Source organism: Drosophila erecta, unplaced genomic scaffold, assembly GCF_003286155.1.
Source record: "Drosophila erecta strain 14021-0224.00,06,07 unplaced genomic scaffold, DereRS2 tig00000055-arrow-pilon, whole genome shotgun sequence".
Classification (NCBI taxonomy): Eukaryota; Metazoa; Arthropoda; class Insecta; order Diptera; family Drosophilidae; genus Drosophila; species Drosophila erecta.
Window position 1 is genome coordinate 1,386,162 of NW_020825200.1, and position 16,531 is coordinate 1,402,692.

General features: G+C 45.3%; 1 protein-coding gene across 2 annotated transcripts in view; it reads left to right on the forward strand.

The window, feature by feature from the left end:
* Window positions 1-5,982: 5,982 nt before the first annotated feature.
* The window catches only part of LOC6542225 (roundabout homolog 2), a 37,353-nt gene continuing 26,804 nt past the window's right edge, over window positions 5,983-16,531 (forward strand). For both annotated transcript variants that reach the window (XM_001968237.3, XM_026979114.1), the window contains exon 1: window positions 5,983-6,542. In XM_001968237.3, the coding sequence (XP_001968273.2) occupies window positions 6,488-6,542 (55 nt within the window). In that variant the 5' untranslated portion in view covers window positions 5,983-6,487. The remainder of the gene's footprint in view (window positions 6,543-16,531) is intronic.

Sequence of the window (16,531 nt, forward strand, 5' to 3'; positions counted from 1 at the left end):
ATAGCTTGTAAGCCCCACGAGTGCCCAAAACTTCCCCCTCCAAGCCCATCCAAACCAAACCGAACCAAATGGAACACCTTCTCCGCCAAAAAGCCCCTTTGTGCGGATGCCACGTCAAGCTAAAGAAAACAAATACAACGGACGCTTATTTACATATTCCCAAACGTAAATACGCGCCATTTTTATTTGCTCCACCTTTTTGTACTTTTTCCTTCCAGTTTTTAACGCACTCAGCAGTCCTTGTGGGTTTTTTTCATACCCTGTAAACGCGTGGGGTTAATGGCTGAGATATGCCAACAAAAAATGTGTCTTATACCATAGATATATGTATAGTAATAGGTTGAATTAAACCTCATTCATACTTAATTTTCCAGGGTAAGTGCTGTAATCCTGTACTACAGGATATCCGCCCGTCGATTGACGATTGCTGCCTCCCATTTGATTTCGTCCTTTTTCTGGTCGTTTTTAAGAAAGAATTTGCATAAAGTGAAAACAAGCATTTTAATTTCGCTCGCCGTGGCAAAAATGAAATGTGCGACTGCATATACGGAGCGGTAGTAAACGCTGCCGTTTACCGCTCCTGCTGCTCCTGCTGCTCCTGGCCCCCAAAAATCCCCAGAGCGCTGAAAAGTTTCGCCAGTGGAAAAAAGGCAGTGGAAGGTGAGCTTTGGGGGCGACAGTCGTAATTGTCGAGGACCAGTGAAAGGGAGATATCCTGGCAGTTGGAGCGGGAAAAAGCGCAATGCCAGCAGACAAAAACAAACCAATTTAAATTAGACGACCCCCGCTGGGTGGATCTTCCACGTTTTCCTTCGGTTTGGGGCCAAAGTGTTGAAAACTTTTGGCATCAACTTTTGACATTTGCAGTGCACTAAATGGAAATGCTGGCCGGGATTAGGAGCAGTGGAAGCAATGATAAATGTCTGTTCTGCTGTTTGCCGCTTATAAAAATAGTACACCTAGAGCAACGGGGGTTTTACCCTATTTAATGACTCAGTAAGCGAAAGCCAAAAAGGATATACACCCAATTTTTCCCAGTGCCTGCGGTGACATTATGAAAACAATTCCTGGACTGCCCTGTCCTGGCTCTCGATTGGGAGTCCTCCACATTTGAAATGGGACACATGCCACGCTGGCAGTTTAATATAATTTAAACCTAAACACATACCACCACACTCACACACTCACACACTCACACTGCGCCAGGAGTCCTGTGAGTTGGGTTTGTCAAGTAGCCGCCGCGTCTGCCATTTGACGCCCGGTCCCATAAATTACCAGACACTTGGCAGGGACCGTGAACGTACAGGGATATCCTGACCGAAGGCATCTTCACATTTCTGGTTAGTCATTTGCCTCTCCCAATGCTGCAGACACAAAAACAAAACTATTAAGTGGGCATAAAACTGGCTACGGCCTGAGTCCTTGGGCATTTCCCCACCGGGGCTCAAGGACCTCCACTGGATTCTCCGGGAGGCGGGGACAGTTGATGTTTGTTGTTGCTGCGGCGCCACCCTCGGCCTAATGGAATATGCAAAAACATTCCGGCAGATATAAAACAGGCAAAGAGGCTTAATAAATCCCACAGATACTCTGTGCTCATGGGCGGATCATAAAACTAAACATTTCGTAGAGAACTCCAAGTGGCTGAGTGTGGGCGGCGACTTACTGTGCGATTTATACTTGGCTATTTCTATAGATTGCGATGTTTAGTTGGACTCATTACCTGTTTATTTATCATTTACTTGCTGCACCAACTGTTTCCAGCTAATTTAAATTCAGCTGCAAGTGCACTCGTCAATGGCTATTTATTGGAAACTAATTTGGCGTTGATTTCAATAAATGCGCATTTAATTGATCGAACTCGTGTTTTTTGCGGGCCAATTCAGCGCGCTAATTGACAAAACCGAGCGAAAACAAATGAGTTGGCCTGGCTTGCATGTGCAATGAGCCAAGTTCTCAATTGGATGAACCGGGCTGATGAAACCCCTGCCCTTGCAAACCCATCAATTGGCGGCGAAACAACTCTGCCACCTTTTTGGCGCACTGTATCTGCCCTCCGTTTTCCAGACATTGTCAAGTGCACAGTTCCTTCTTGGGCTGGTGGCAATGGCATCTCCTGGGACTTTAGCACCGCTTTGGCTCAAGGACTCGCAGGATTCGGGGGTTGTGCATTTGGCTGCTGTCAAGGATGCGCCGTGCAAGGGGGTTGGCTGGTCTAAAAAGTCAATCACAATTCCCAGTGCAATCACGGCACGCGTATTAATATTTAAAGAGGTCATCGGAATTGGTTTCTCTGTCTTTGAGCCACTTATTGCCGCCAAAGTGTGCGGAGTTCGAGATAAGACGTAGCAATTTGTGGCCTGCAATATTTTCCACTTATTTGCCGATTTGTTGCAGTTAAGTGGCGGCGGCATCAACCCCCAGATGTTCCCAACCAGACGTATTTTATGTCTGGCAATTTCCTGCCCACTCTCTTTTTTATGATTTGTCTTGGTGCTGCTAGGATTTCGCTTTCATTGTGCCCGGGCTGTTGCATCTTTAATGCCAGTTCCCGGATTGATTTCGCATTTGCACTCTCTCCGATGCCCCACCTTGTATTTATGATTTCTCGCCAGGATATGCATCTTGTGGATTCACAATGACAGCCACTGTCTGCTCGCCGTCTAGTCGAATGGCATGGAAAACTGCCTGTTGGCTCTGGGGAAAGGCGAAGCGAAGTGAAAACTTTCCCTTTTTGTCACTGTCTATTCAGCTCCGCCGAACTTGGCGGCATTTCAATTACGTTTCCCTCGCAATCAATCACACTCAAAGTTGGAAAAGCGCTCCTCCACATCCTGGCTGCCAGCGAGTGGAAAAACATTTTGCATTTCCCTCGCAGAGTCGCAGTAAGTGATTCGCCCATTGATCATTTGTCTGAGCCCTTGGACATTCCGATTTACTTCTGATTTGATTTGGGCGCAGTCAAAACTGTAAGCCAAACTACTACAAGATATACGCATTTAAGCCGCAGTTCGTTTCCATATTTAACACTTGTTTTTTGGGCCAACATTAATAAGTCGCACTTACCTCGTGCACTTTTCTTATAATTTGTTATGCCAGTTGCTGGCCAAACTTTTAATTCAAGAGCCAAACCCGAATGAATAAAATTATGCCAGGGCAAATGAATTAACACTTTTGGCTGTGCTACACATTCCTTTGCCGCCGACCTGCCACGCCCCCCAGCATCCCGCCCACTCCCTGTCACCGCTCAACTTTCAGATATAATTCCCGGCTGAAAACTTTTCGCCGGGAAGACAGAGTGCGAAAGGGGAAGGAGCCCGGCTCAACCGGAACTTCCGTGCACTGCTCAAGTTCTGGGCCGTCGCTTCGCCTTGGCTGAAAAGAATCTCTTCCGCCCTCCCCCATCAGCCCCTTTCTGTGGGCGTGGCGCAAAATAAATTTGTATTGTTTTGTCTGGGGGCGAGGCGAGGCCAAAGAGCAAACAATTCGAGCTGCGAGAGCTCAAAAACCGCAGCCACTAAATGCATTACGTGAGGGAAAGGCGGCAGGAAAAGCGGGGAAAACGCGGGCGAGGGAGGGGGGGAGTGGCGGGAAAACTGGATGCCGTCTCCCTTTTGCGGCTACACTGTAACGGCTTTTGTGTGCGGGTGAGTGCTGGCTTTGGCATTGTTTTCCTGCACGGATATCCTTAATGAGTGGAACTGGGCTACCGCTCCTCGAGCAGCAGCAGCAGCTGCCACCCACAACCGTCATAATTACCCCGCCCCCGCGGGCAACCACCACCCTCCACCATCCCCCACCCAACTGACAAACACACTCGAGCTCCTTGGCACTCAAGCATCCGAAAACGTCCTTCGCTTCTCTGACCACATGAGCACATAAATCTTGGGGCACGGCGGCAGTGGCGCCCCCTGACGGACGGACCCAGCTTGACGTCCGCAACCACGGTGGCCGCCGGGGTGTCAAGGAATGCGGAGGAAGTGCTCCCTACTTTTTATGACAGACGGCTCATCTGCCATCCAATAAACGCGTTTCGAACTAAATTAAAAGTTCAGTTAAATATCTATAATTGTCCTTAAGATTTTAATTTATGCTAATATATAATATTTAATATATAATTATGCGATTATAATATATGCTGCTTTCGACCCACTGTGCGGCAGCCGCATCATTATGGCCGTGTAATTATCACGATGATCACTTTTCAACATCAGCAAAGCGAGCAAACTTTTATATTAAAAGTAAACTTATGACAAACGAGCACAAGAAGGCCAGCTGCGGGAAAAAGTGGAGTCCTGTCCAGGACTCCACACACACGCATGTGGGGGTGCCATTGTCAAGTGTAATTTATCATTCAGTCAACGTCCTTCGATTGCAGTTTATCTTCGGAACTTACTTTACTGGGTCGTCACTGTAATTTCTCACTCCCCGCGTCTTTCGCTTCTGTTCTCCGCTTTTCCTTTTCCCTCTTCCTGCTTTCCCATTTCCCCATTTCCCACGAGTAAGGCAGAGGAAAGTGAACTAGGGGAGCAGCAAGGATATTCCCACAGAGTTGTTATTGTCCGTTGGCTGGCTGTAGAATGAATGGCAAATCAGGAAAATCTGACCCCCAGGTTGTTAGTTTTCTTGCAAGGATTTTTAAAGCCAATGGGAGCAAAATAGCAATTAACATGGATTTTGAAGCATCCACCTCGAACTCAGCCACCCTCCCATCCTCCTGCTTTTCCGCCGAGTGCCTCCTGCTAATAATCGCAAATAATTGAAGAAAGAGAAAAACAGCGGGGAGCGGCCAAAGGAGGATACTTACCGGACTGAAAAGCTAGGGCCACATCCTTTGAAGGATGTCTGTGGGTGTGTGTGTGTGTGCAATTTGTAGCGTTTTAATTGTTGTTTATGCGATCTAGAACGGGGCCGAGGGAATGTTGTGGTGGGCACTCCTAGGGCGTGGGGAGCCAAGTGCATCGGCACCGCAAGCCACTGAGCTAATTTTGATTGCGGTGCCTGAGGACGACAGGAATCAGCAGGTGAAAGACGATGTCGGCTGCCAGGATCCTAATTAACTATGCCACTGATGTTTGGTTCGATTCAGCAGATTGCCCTCAAATGCGGGCTGGCAGGAGTTTAAATGCCTAGTGCCCCAGTGAAAACAGAGCAGTAATGAATATGTAGAATGATTGGTGATTAATTAAAATATTAGCACAGCCTTGGGTTTCAGTCTTGCCATATCTGTAAGCAGAAGCTTAAAGGACTTTACTGTAGCCACATTTTAAAGGGTATGTAGCTTACTGAATATAACAATTGCATTGGAATTTAACGGCCATTTCGAAATGTTCAAACTTACTCGCTACTTTTCCGGCTCTCATTCAGTGAATATATTTCTCTCTCAACTGTTGTAAGCATTCAGAGAGCGAAGGAATTCCGGTGGCAACTCCGAAAATGTTGTTTATTTGGCCAGTGCGCAGACTCACCACTTTTGCCGGCAGGATTCAGCAACAAATGTTTATGCTCGGAACTGCGATGATAAACAAACCTGCCTGGGACCAGAAACTAAAATGTTGGCTAGCCAATTCCATACCTTCAACTTTGTATATATACTTCAAATTTATTGAAATTAAAAAAGGGATTGAACTGCAAATTGAAGGATTGCCCTTTCGTATCTTTAGTATCTTAGTATCTTTAGTATCATCACACAATATAGATTGTGTATCTTAGTATCTTTAGTATCATCACGCACAATATAGATTGTGATATGATGGCACTGCCTTATCAGCCAAGTGCCCAACGGAATTCTATTACTTTTCGTTTTCCCGAGCTTTCCCCGCGGAAACAGCTGATTCCCTGCAGGAATCCACTCCGAAAGTTCCGCCTCCGCCGACTTCCCCAGGCGAACTGGCCACGAACCGGCCGAGCTGCTCCGAAGCCCGGAACTCACCACCCAGCGAACATGGCTGCGGACTGTTCCCGGTCGCCGGATCTGAGGAACCCCATATCAAGTTGGCCGTGGGACGCCGTTCAGTTGAGTTTTGGTTACTGCCGCCAACGGTTATCGAGCTGAAAGTGAGCGCGTGTCGAGCTTTTTGGCCGCCAGTTGTTTGGCCAGCACACTGCATTGGCAGCAAACATAAACAAACGAAGTGCGGAATCGCTCGGAAATCAGCTAATTGACACTGCGGACATGCGACGGCCAGATTTTGGCCAAATTTGGCCTGGCCAAAAGGAAGCGGAAGCACTGTGGCCGCAACATACATTGTAAACTCCTAAACTGCAGGGGAAGTGTTGCGAATTGTGTGCGAATGGAAGTCGGGTAAAAATCAAGCAACTCGAATATAAATATATATAAATATATATATCTATATCTATATATCCCCTCGCGTGGGTGTGTCGGTGTGCATTTGTGTGTGTGTCTGGAGTTGGCTGGGCAAATAGTGCTCGTGCTCCGCTTTTTAGCCAGTTTATCTTAAGGCGAAATACTGTAAAAAATTGTAAAATGGATTTACGTTTCGTATTCATCGTTTTCCTGCTCAAGTGGACCCATGCACAAGGTAAGCTCGCATAAAAATATAAAACTGGTGCAAAAAACCCATCCTGGTCAGGGACTTCCCTACTTCCTTCCTCTCGGCCGTTTGCCTGGCATTCTCTGTTTGTGCAGCTGCCACAAGCTCTGGGTTCCCAGTGGGTTCCCGGCGGGTGGCTGATGTGGCTGATGTGGATTTGGATGCGAATGAAAAGCGGAGACTGGTGCAATTCAAGTGCAATTCAGCCGGCCTGCAATTGCAAATATTCCATAGAAAATTGCTCAACAGAGACAGAAGTGCCAGCTCGTGAATGCACGACATTTTGCCATACAAATGCGATCCGTAATGAGTTGCATTTAACTCATCCGACTCGACTCACTTGGCCGAGATGTTTGGGAGCCTGGCATATTTATGATGATTGCCGACAGGTGTTGAATGGCTCGTCCCAAGGATTCCCAGGATGTCGGATGTCAGGCTTGGATTCACCTGAATGCTGCTTTATTGATACGGACGCTTGTCTGGGCGCCTGCATTCCAGAGACAGACTTGTCCAGAAAGATAAATACTCCGAGTTAGTAGACAAGGTCCTGCTGACAGCTGAGGGAGCCACCCTAAATCTAGAGCCTTTGCACAAAGGGGAGCTAAAATACAATTTATACATAATATTTTAAGTAGAGGACTCAGTTTGATTGGACTTATTGTGCGAACAATTTGGCCTAATATCTGCAATCGGAGTGAATCACTCATCCTAATCGCTAGCAAACTTTAGCTGCAGATTAGCATATTTCCTGATTTGCATTTATTGGCCTAAACTGGCAGATAACTTAAGGCATTTCCCGAATCGCTCCATCCGCCCAAACAAGCCTATGCCTAATGCATTGATTACTTCCTCCCGAAAACTTTTGCCAACTATAATTCATAACTCTTGCTTATCTCACCATTAAGTTGTAGCCATCAAATGGGAATTCGCATGTGCACAACTTTTGTGCCAGACGCAAAACAATTTCCGCTGCTTTCAGCCCAGCAAATTAGTGGAAAATGTTCTGCCAAGAAACGAGAAACAAGCCGCCGAGTTCCCTCGGGCTGCCTAACTAACCGAAATGAGTATGAATTCGAGTCGTGGGTCTGAATACAAGTGAGTACTCAGGGGCATTACTCATGCGGCCTGCTTTTGTTGCATAAAATATGCGCATTTAATAAGCGGCTTCCCACACCTTGCCCCAAAAAGCAGTTGATGGTGGAGCCCACAAAAAGCATTGCGGCCTGGTCACAAATGATACAAAAGATTATTCATATTTTTGGGAGGTAGCACGTATGTATATGTTGCCGCTGTGCAATTTGCGTTTTTTACGCTCGGATCGCCTTTTTTGGCTGGGGGCATTTTTATTATGTAGTTCATGCATGTAAACGAATTCAATTGAATAATATCCTGTCATTTTGTTGTTACATCCTCTTCGGGCCACCCATTATCCCCACCGAGCTTCTTGTCCTGGCAGCTGCCCCCTTTTGGCATGTCAAATTTTTATCAGCGCACAAAATCCGCCAGTGCAGGATGAAGGATATGGCGGAGTAAATAAATAAATCCCGACAACACGCGTGTCCTTGTACACCCGTCCTGCTCGCGCAGTTCCTCGCTGCGCTGCAAAGTATGCAATAAATTCGAGCAAAAAATATATTGGCATTTTAGTGGGTTGGCTGCCTTGCTGCGTGTGCGGTGTGTCCAATGAAAGAAAATTAAATACTTTCGGCCAGCGATTTTCCTTTGGGTGAATTACGCGTACCTCTGTATTCTGTCGGTGTTTCAGCACCCAAATATGGATTACAATTCAGTAAAAGCGCTTAATTGTTATGGTCTTTTCCCAGCTCTTTAGATATAGATACAATATTTTGCCATATCCGATACATCCTTTGCCAACTGGCTGTGCCATACTTTTCGTTTCCCAACTCGGCCCAAGTTTGCTTAATTTATAAATTATGCATTTTGTAGACTGCGTTACCAGGCAATTATCATTTCCCTGCGAAATTGCTGGGCGGCTTGTTTTGGTTTTGGTTTCGGTTTCGGTTTCGTTTTGTCTTCGCTCATTTTTGGACGGCCCCAGGAAAGTAGGCTACGCAAAATTAATTTCTTCTGTGTGTTTTTGCCTGTGTGCTCGGCTCGGCTCGGCATGTGCGTGTGCTTATTTATTTGGCTGGGATTCGAGGAAGGACTCGGATCGGTTGTCTTGTATTTGGCCCTTGTGCCTGGCGGCCAGCGAAGGCAAAGGGCATAAATTTATTTGGCAAAAACAGGGCCATCCGCACGGAGTAGTAGGAAAAAGTTTGGCAGACCGGAATATTAATGAGTGTTTAACCTAAATTGTTGCTGCCTTTGATAAGTGCCACGAAATATTCCCCATGCAGCACCGAATCTATTCTTGCCCCTTAGCCTGCGGCATCAATGGCAGACGGGCAACTTGCGTCTCTCTGCGGAATGTGTGGGCTTCCCTCGTAACTGAGGCATTAAATTACTTTAAAAGAAAGGAGAAAAAGGGTTAAATTATTTTAGATGCAGGGGCGAGCCCCACCGGCTGCCTTTAAGACTTTCCTGCCACAAACTCAAAGGACCTGCTCGAGCTTTGCTCTTTTGCGACTTCGGGTCGGTGCCAAGAGAATAGGTATTATTATTTGGCCAGACTCGAGTTAATTGAAAGGACGAAGGTATTTATTCCTTGAGGGAGAAGGACCCGGTCGCCCAGTAATAAAGTAATATGGAATTAATTTGGAGTCCATTAAATATAGAAATATTTCAGAAATTGACAGTCAGCCGGGTGAGGATACAGTATTTACTTGTCTGTTTATCGAGCACAGTGGTAATTGACAAGGAACAATTTCTACAGTAAATAATAGTAACTAATATACTTGATTGAATATATCAACATATAGAAATAACTTGCATTAGTTGAAACTACAACCGAATTAGACAAATGAAACAACAAGACTGTGCAAAAATATTTGGCTTAGTATAAAACCCATTAGCTAGTCGAATATTTATTTTAGCCAACTCCCACTGCTCTTACACACACAATTTCCATGCAAAGCAATTACCAGTTTCCAGTTGTATTCACAACGTCCTGGCAAATTGTAATTTATCTTAGCCTTGGGCCAAAGGACAATCCAGGCAGATAGTCCTGTGGCAGGCACACAAGCACACGAACATGCGAGGGAAAATTTTAATTAATTTCAGCATCAATTGAACGGCTGTCATAATACAAATAGAAGAGATGCGCACAAAAACACACAGGACACTTGTTTATTTGCTTGCTGGTGCAAACGCACTAGGCAAACAATGCCCACAAAGGACATGCAGGACTCCATTCAGAGCGAGCCCATAATCGCCATATTTTGATTAACTTAATTAAGCGATTTCTCGATGTCGACGTCGATGTTTTGTGTCGCCCAATGCTAATCCTATGCCCCCGCTGAGTTGGAGTGTTTGCCATGGGAAAACATAATTCACTCCATTATTATCCGAAGTGGGGCAACAACAAAGGAACAGCGGGTAACGAAAACTGCAACAACATAAAAACAATAATGAAAATAACAACATCTCGGAGCGGGGCAATTGAGCCTAATGAATTGCCATAGTAAACGCGGCTCTAAAGCAGCTGCCAAGGCGCTTGGAGGCCATCAAAACTTTAAAGTGCTCCAGTTCCCCATTAAAAATGGAGGAGAGCAAAAAATAGCACTGGCAGAAACACGGATGCAAAGCAGGGGTTTTCCATAATGAAACAATGCGAAACTTTCATGCTCTCGGTGCGAAGCGGAAAAGTTTTCGGAAAGCGTGTTGTGGGATTGGTTATCAGCCAAAGCCACCAAAACAATACTATCACTATGGAACTATAGGTCCAATGTGGAGCTGTATGCTCGAGAGGATTCAGTGGAACAATTGCTTAAACTTGGGGAGAGAATGAAGTTTAACTTAAAATTCAAACGATCTAGTTCGGCCTAAGCCGGAATATTTATGAATATTTTGTTAAAATCCACAGTATATATAACGTTTTCTTGTATAATATTACATGTTGTGATATTTAGTTAGCCAAACAACTTGTTCAACCCTTTTCCAAAGCCATGACAACCGACTGTATCCCCTTGAAAGTAGAGTGCGCGAATATGACGACGTAAACAAGTGTCGAGCACATTTTTTACGACAACTTTGATATTTTCCAGCCCCATTTCCACCATTTCCACCAATCTGCCAGCTTGCGACGCCGTCAAGTAATCATAAAGCACTGCGAGGGCGGCGGTAAAAAGTGTGGAAAAAATAAGAATGCCATGCGGTCAGTGATGATGGCTGGGCACCACCATCCATCCAGCCATCCCATCCATCCATTCCGCCAAACAACTGGTTGTCCGCATTCCTCGCGCATTTTTCAAATACTTACCCTTTGGCCGGGAAATGCGGGAAAAGGGTCTGCGGACCAAGTGTCATTGACATTTTAATGTGCTAATGAAGATGGCGACCCCAAAATGCGGAAGAAAAACGCTTTAGTTCATAATATAATTAAATTGTTATAAAAATAGTCGGCGGTGGCCAGCCTGACAGGTCCGTCGCCTTCCTGGCCAGCTTTTTATATTGTGATTTTCTTTCTGCCCAGGTCGCTTTTCTGGTTTTCCGGGCTTTTAGTGGATTTTTATGCTTTGTGTTCCTGCATTCAGCTGCTTAAGAACTTGCAGTGTTTATGGGTTGTTGCAATTTATTTATTTATTTCTCGGTTTTTACATCCTCGCATTCTGGGTCCTTTGGTGTCTTGGTCCTGGCAGTCAATTATGTCAAAGTTGTCAATTCAGCAATGAAAATTGCAGGGCGTTGGCGTAAGCAGCTTTCCACCAAGAAGGTCCCTTTTTATGTTTTTTGTAAGCCGGAGTGCGGAAAATGTTAAATGTAGGTTATAATTTCAAGTGCAGCAAATGGAAGGCTGAAATGGAAAAAATTAAAAAAATTGAGTGCTGCTGGCAGAGAGTACAGCTGACAAACTCAAATTGAAGGGGGCACGAAAGTTTTCCCTTCAGTGCATTTGGATTGGCTAAATAAACGGAGCTGCAGTAATCAAGAATGAAGTTTTTAATTGAAGGACTTCATTCGCCGCACAAGTTTATGAATAATGGGGCCATTACAGTTTCAGTTGAGTGTGCAAAGGAAGGGAAATATTAATCGCTACATTTAGGCAATATTTTCTGTAGCATTTTTGCATAAATATTAGCAGCTTTTTCTCGCCCAGCTGCTTAAATATGCTCCACGTTTTGTGCCCCTCTGGAAATATGTAACTCCATTAAATTTGAAGTCGAAAACTCTTATCAAGCGCAATCCCTAAGCGGCTTCATCTCTGGGGCACTTAAACTTTAAATGCCATTTGTTAACCCTTTCGCCGCCTTTTTATGACTTATAATTTCTGCCAACTCATTGCCTTTGACTTCGCCGAGGAAAATCGCAGCCACACTCTTCGACTTCACCATTTGTTGCGCCGGAAATATCCGAGTAGGCTGCATAATTTATCAATGTCAAAGCTGCCCGATGATGAACGCCCGAAAATTGCCAGGACAGCAGATTGTAGCCGAGCCCATTTCATTGTCCTTTCCCGGCAAATCGATAAACTGACTTGTTGCCCCAGCCAAGAAGTCGGGGGAGGCCATAAAATTTGAGCTTTTTAACAAGCAAATCGAATGAAAGGCCGACGACAGGGATATTGTTGATATGAGAAAAGAAAAGAAATGGTTTGAAATGAAAAGGACATGCCTGCTGACCCGTGTCCAAGCTGCTTATCAATGGCCTAAGCTAAGCATTCCATTCCATTCCAGGCCGCTCTTTTGTTGACTTACCTTTTGTATGGCAGGCAGTCAGGACATTTTATATTTATTAAAAAGAAGACGGCACAACTTTCGCTCCGTTTCTGGGTTTTCGGGTAATAGGCATCCGGTCATAAAAACATGAATTGCGGCTCTTAGCAGCAAATCCAATTGGGCATAAATCGGCTTTGTCGGCAGCACATGAGATGGATCCTTCCTCTCAGATAGGTCCTTTCACCTCCCCGGTTTCCTTTCTCCTTTCTCCTTAGGTTCTTAGGTCCTGGCTCGTTTTATGGCTTTGCTCGGCTCTCCATTGTGGGCTTTATTTTATGTGCATTTAGGCACAATGCGCTTATTGACTTAATGACAAATGTAGTTAGGCAACACAATGACTGACAATGCACTGCGAGAAATGTGCCTTTTTTTGGGGGCTAGGTGATGACAAATAGGTTAGTTTCTCAAGGAGTCTTTTGGAGTCTTTGGTAGTGATATCATTAAATATTGCTCAGTAAAATCTGTATTATTGCAGCCCAAATTCTGTCAGTGTTATATCCCCCGCCCGCTTCCCGCTGCCGTTAACGCTCCTGCTGCTGTTTGTGAGCCAAAGTGCTTGAGTTTCCTATTATAAGAGACTTAACTGAAATTGCATTGTGGCCTGCATCCTGCACTTGTCACCGCCAGCGCCCCGAGCTATTTTCTTCTTCATTCTCCGCTGCTTTTCTCAAGGATGTTGACAAATTTACAAACGCGAAAGTGAATTTTCTTTCAATTTTGTTGCAACGACGGCAGCCAGGAGCTGCTATTCCGATCGCCCCTCTCTTTCGCCCCGCCTGCTGGCGTCTCTTTCACGCCAACTTCCCCTCTCCCCCTCTTATTCCTTTACCGCCCCCTGCCCCTCCTCACAGGCAGGATGCGCGCCTAAGTAGTTTTTGTATAATTGCACTCGTCATTGTCGCCGTCGACATCCTTGCCGCGGATCCTTCTGCCTCTCCCTTTCCCGTTCCCCTTCTCGCCAGTCAACCCCTCTCTCTTGCACCTGGCCGCCCCTCTCTTTCACTCCTCAGCGGCTGTTGGCCCGCGGCAGTGACAACAACAGCAATTAAGGAATGTTAACAAGCGCACTTTTCAACTTTGGCTCGCGGCTCTCTGTTGCACTTCAAAGGTGTGCAGCTGTGTATGTGCTGGTGCCACGCCCCTCCGCCTCCTTTCTGCGGCTTTGTAAGGACGCAATCTTGTGCTCACTCTTCAGTTTAGCGACTGATTGGTTGGGAATCCAGTCGGATAAGATACCGGGGGATATATCGAGCAGGCCCCATCATTAAATAAAGTGGAAAATGACTCTTGTATTCGAAATTTGAGCAATCGTGTACATCGATTAAATAGTAAGGACTCAAATATGGACAGGGCCTTTTAAATCATCATTAAACCGATTCGCTAACCCACTTCCAGTGGGTTAACCCCAACTTCTGAATAATTCATAGAGCCATATAACCCGATTGCATTTTCAAACAGACGATGATTGACACGTAGCCCAGAGCACTTAAAATACCCTGCCAATTAAAAATCAATTTCAACAGGACATGACTTGCTGGCAGCGTATGTCTTAGTTTAACAAATCTGAAAATAATTGAAAGTTGGCAGCATAAGTCCCCAAAAACTATGGCATAGTTTTAAAAATTCCCCTGTTGACAATTAAGCTAAGCAGAAAACACAACAAGGACCCTGGGAACTCGAAGTAAAACCAGTCGCAGACACAACACAAGCAAAACAAAAGCCAACTGAAATGCGTCAAAGGCACGCAACCCTAAACACCGAAAAAGGATAAAGGACTGCGAGGAACGGGAGGATTGTTGAAAGGAGCGTGGGTGGGCTTCAGATATATCCACCCACCCATGAGAAAGGAGGAAAACTGGTTTCGGTTTCGGTTTCTGCTGGTTAGCAACCCTAATTTACTTTTAATAACTTCATAGGCAGAGCTCAAAACAGGGAGCATTAAAAGTGTCCTTTTTCACATGGCCGAGGAGCAGGACGAATGTGGCGGCGTTAATTTCGATTTTGCTTAACGAGGGTTAAATGCCTGCCCCACGCCAACAGTTTAACGCAACTTGTCAGAGTTTGTCAGCCGCACCGGCAGCCAACTGGGCGTATGAGCGATATCGATAACGATAATTACACATGCAGACATGCCCCACCACGCCGCAACGCATTCAGGTGAAAAATTCAATTTGCAACGTGCAGATAGGCCCGCCAGGCCGAACATGTCTAAGTGTGCGATTGGGTTTCACTTGGTGTATTCTGCGTGTTTTTTTGTTTGGGGCACAAACTTTGTGGGGCAGACATTCGGTATTTGGATGGCTGCTGGCTTGGGGCGCATCAAGTGTGCGGCTGCATGACTGAGTGACTTTGCTGTCGGAACATAGATTTGTGATGCAGGAGATGCCGAAAAAATGAGTTGAGGCAAGGCAGCCAAGACAGATGACAACCACAAGTGTGTTGCAAGTAAGGATGGCACCGTGTCACGTTGCGTTGACAGCTCAGTTTACACAATTACTATACTTGCAGTACTACATCATTAATTCTACGTTTACTGCATGCACTAATACTTGGTCCTTCGAGTCGCACTCCATTTGTTGTAAATTTAGTGGCGATAAAAGTCAAATAAGTCGATAAAAGTAGTTTCAACTCCCATCTCTAATCGCCTTAGCAGCTGCAGCTGAACACTTGGTCCATCGAGCCGGATTCAACCTAGTGTAAATTAAGTAGCAGAGCGGAAAATTGGTTAAAGTTTCGACTGACATCTCTAATTGAGATGTCCAAGCAGTTATTAAAAGTGGAGGTTAGCCGGAACAATTAATATTAATTTAAATTAAGTGCAAATTCAGTGGCGATGCGGACAATCGATTAAAGCAGTTTCGACTCCCATCTCTAAGCGTTCCAACAGATGCGACACTCAAAGCGAAGACGAGCGAGAAATCGAAAAGACACAGCCCAGAATCGATGGGAAAGCAGACTTTGAGTGACTGAAGCGGAACTGTGAACGCAGATCCTGTGATTTGATGCCATGTCCTGGCGGCGGTGGGTGTGGCTGTGACGACGCCTTTGCCGGCTTCCAACCTCAGATTCAGCATCGTTCCATCAGCTCCAACAGCTCCTTTCCATTTCCATCTTGGCCGACCAGCCCAATGCCATTGCCATTGCCATTCCACATTGCCTGCTTTTGACAGTCGTTTTGCAAACATGTCGAAGCCATTAAGACAATCATGCGTTCCCTCTGCTCCGGGCCCCAAATCCCCCATTCCACTGCATCAAGTGTTTTTTCGGAATGCTCCTTCTGCGCACACTTCTCATTCCAATTTTCTGGGTTTTTTTTTTTTGTGTGCTGGATCGTTTTGTGATGCATGTTTTGTTTTTGAAAAATGGCTGTCGCGTCACTTCTATTGTGTTTTTGAGAGTCTGTCCTTCATTCTCCTCATCTGCCACTCGCTTTCGTCTGTTTGTCACAAAGATTTATGCGTTGCAATTTACACAGGAACAAAAAGGGGGAAAAAATGCAGAAGTGCGGCAAAAATGTTTGCCCAACGCTTAGATTGAGTGGAAGTCCTTTTTGTGGGCACTGCGGAGGTGTCGAAACGGATTCCAATACTGCGGAAGGACCTCGTCCTATCCCTCAGTTTTTTAGCTGTCTCATTCAAGGGCTTTGCAAGTCGAGTGGGTGTGTTTCTAGGGACTCATTTTTACCACCTACTGTTTATTCATCGGGGTGTTGAATTACCAGAGTGGAAATACGTTCATTGATATTGTTGAGGCCGAATAATGCAAATGCAGTACAGATACTATGCATTTGAAGATACTAAAAGTTGCGTTGTTAAAAGTATGCATTGAAATATTAATAGTACAAAAATACACAACTCGTTTCCCTTTTTTTATTTTAATTTGGTTTCATGCCGCCATTAAGCTCAAAAATAATGTCGCCATGAATTTTAATCAACACCGAAAACAATTCAAAATAATATTGCGCCGGGCAGGAAAACTTAATGACTTATGAGTGGCATAAAACGGGGCCCAAACTAAATTATCCCACATTTCAGAAAGGCCCACGTCCCCACGAAACACCCCAAAAGTGGAAAACCGCTCGGCAGTTCCCAAACCGAAAAACACAAACGCATTGCAGCATAAAAAGTTTCGAGGACCATA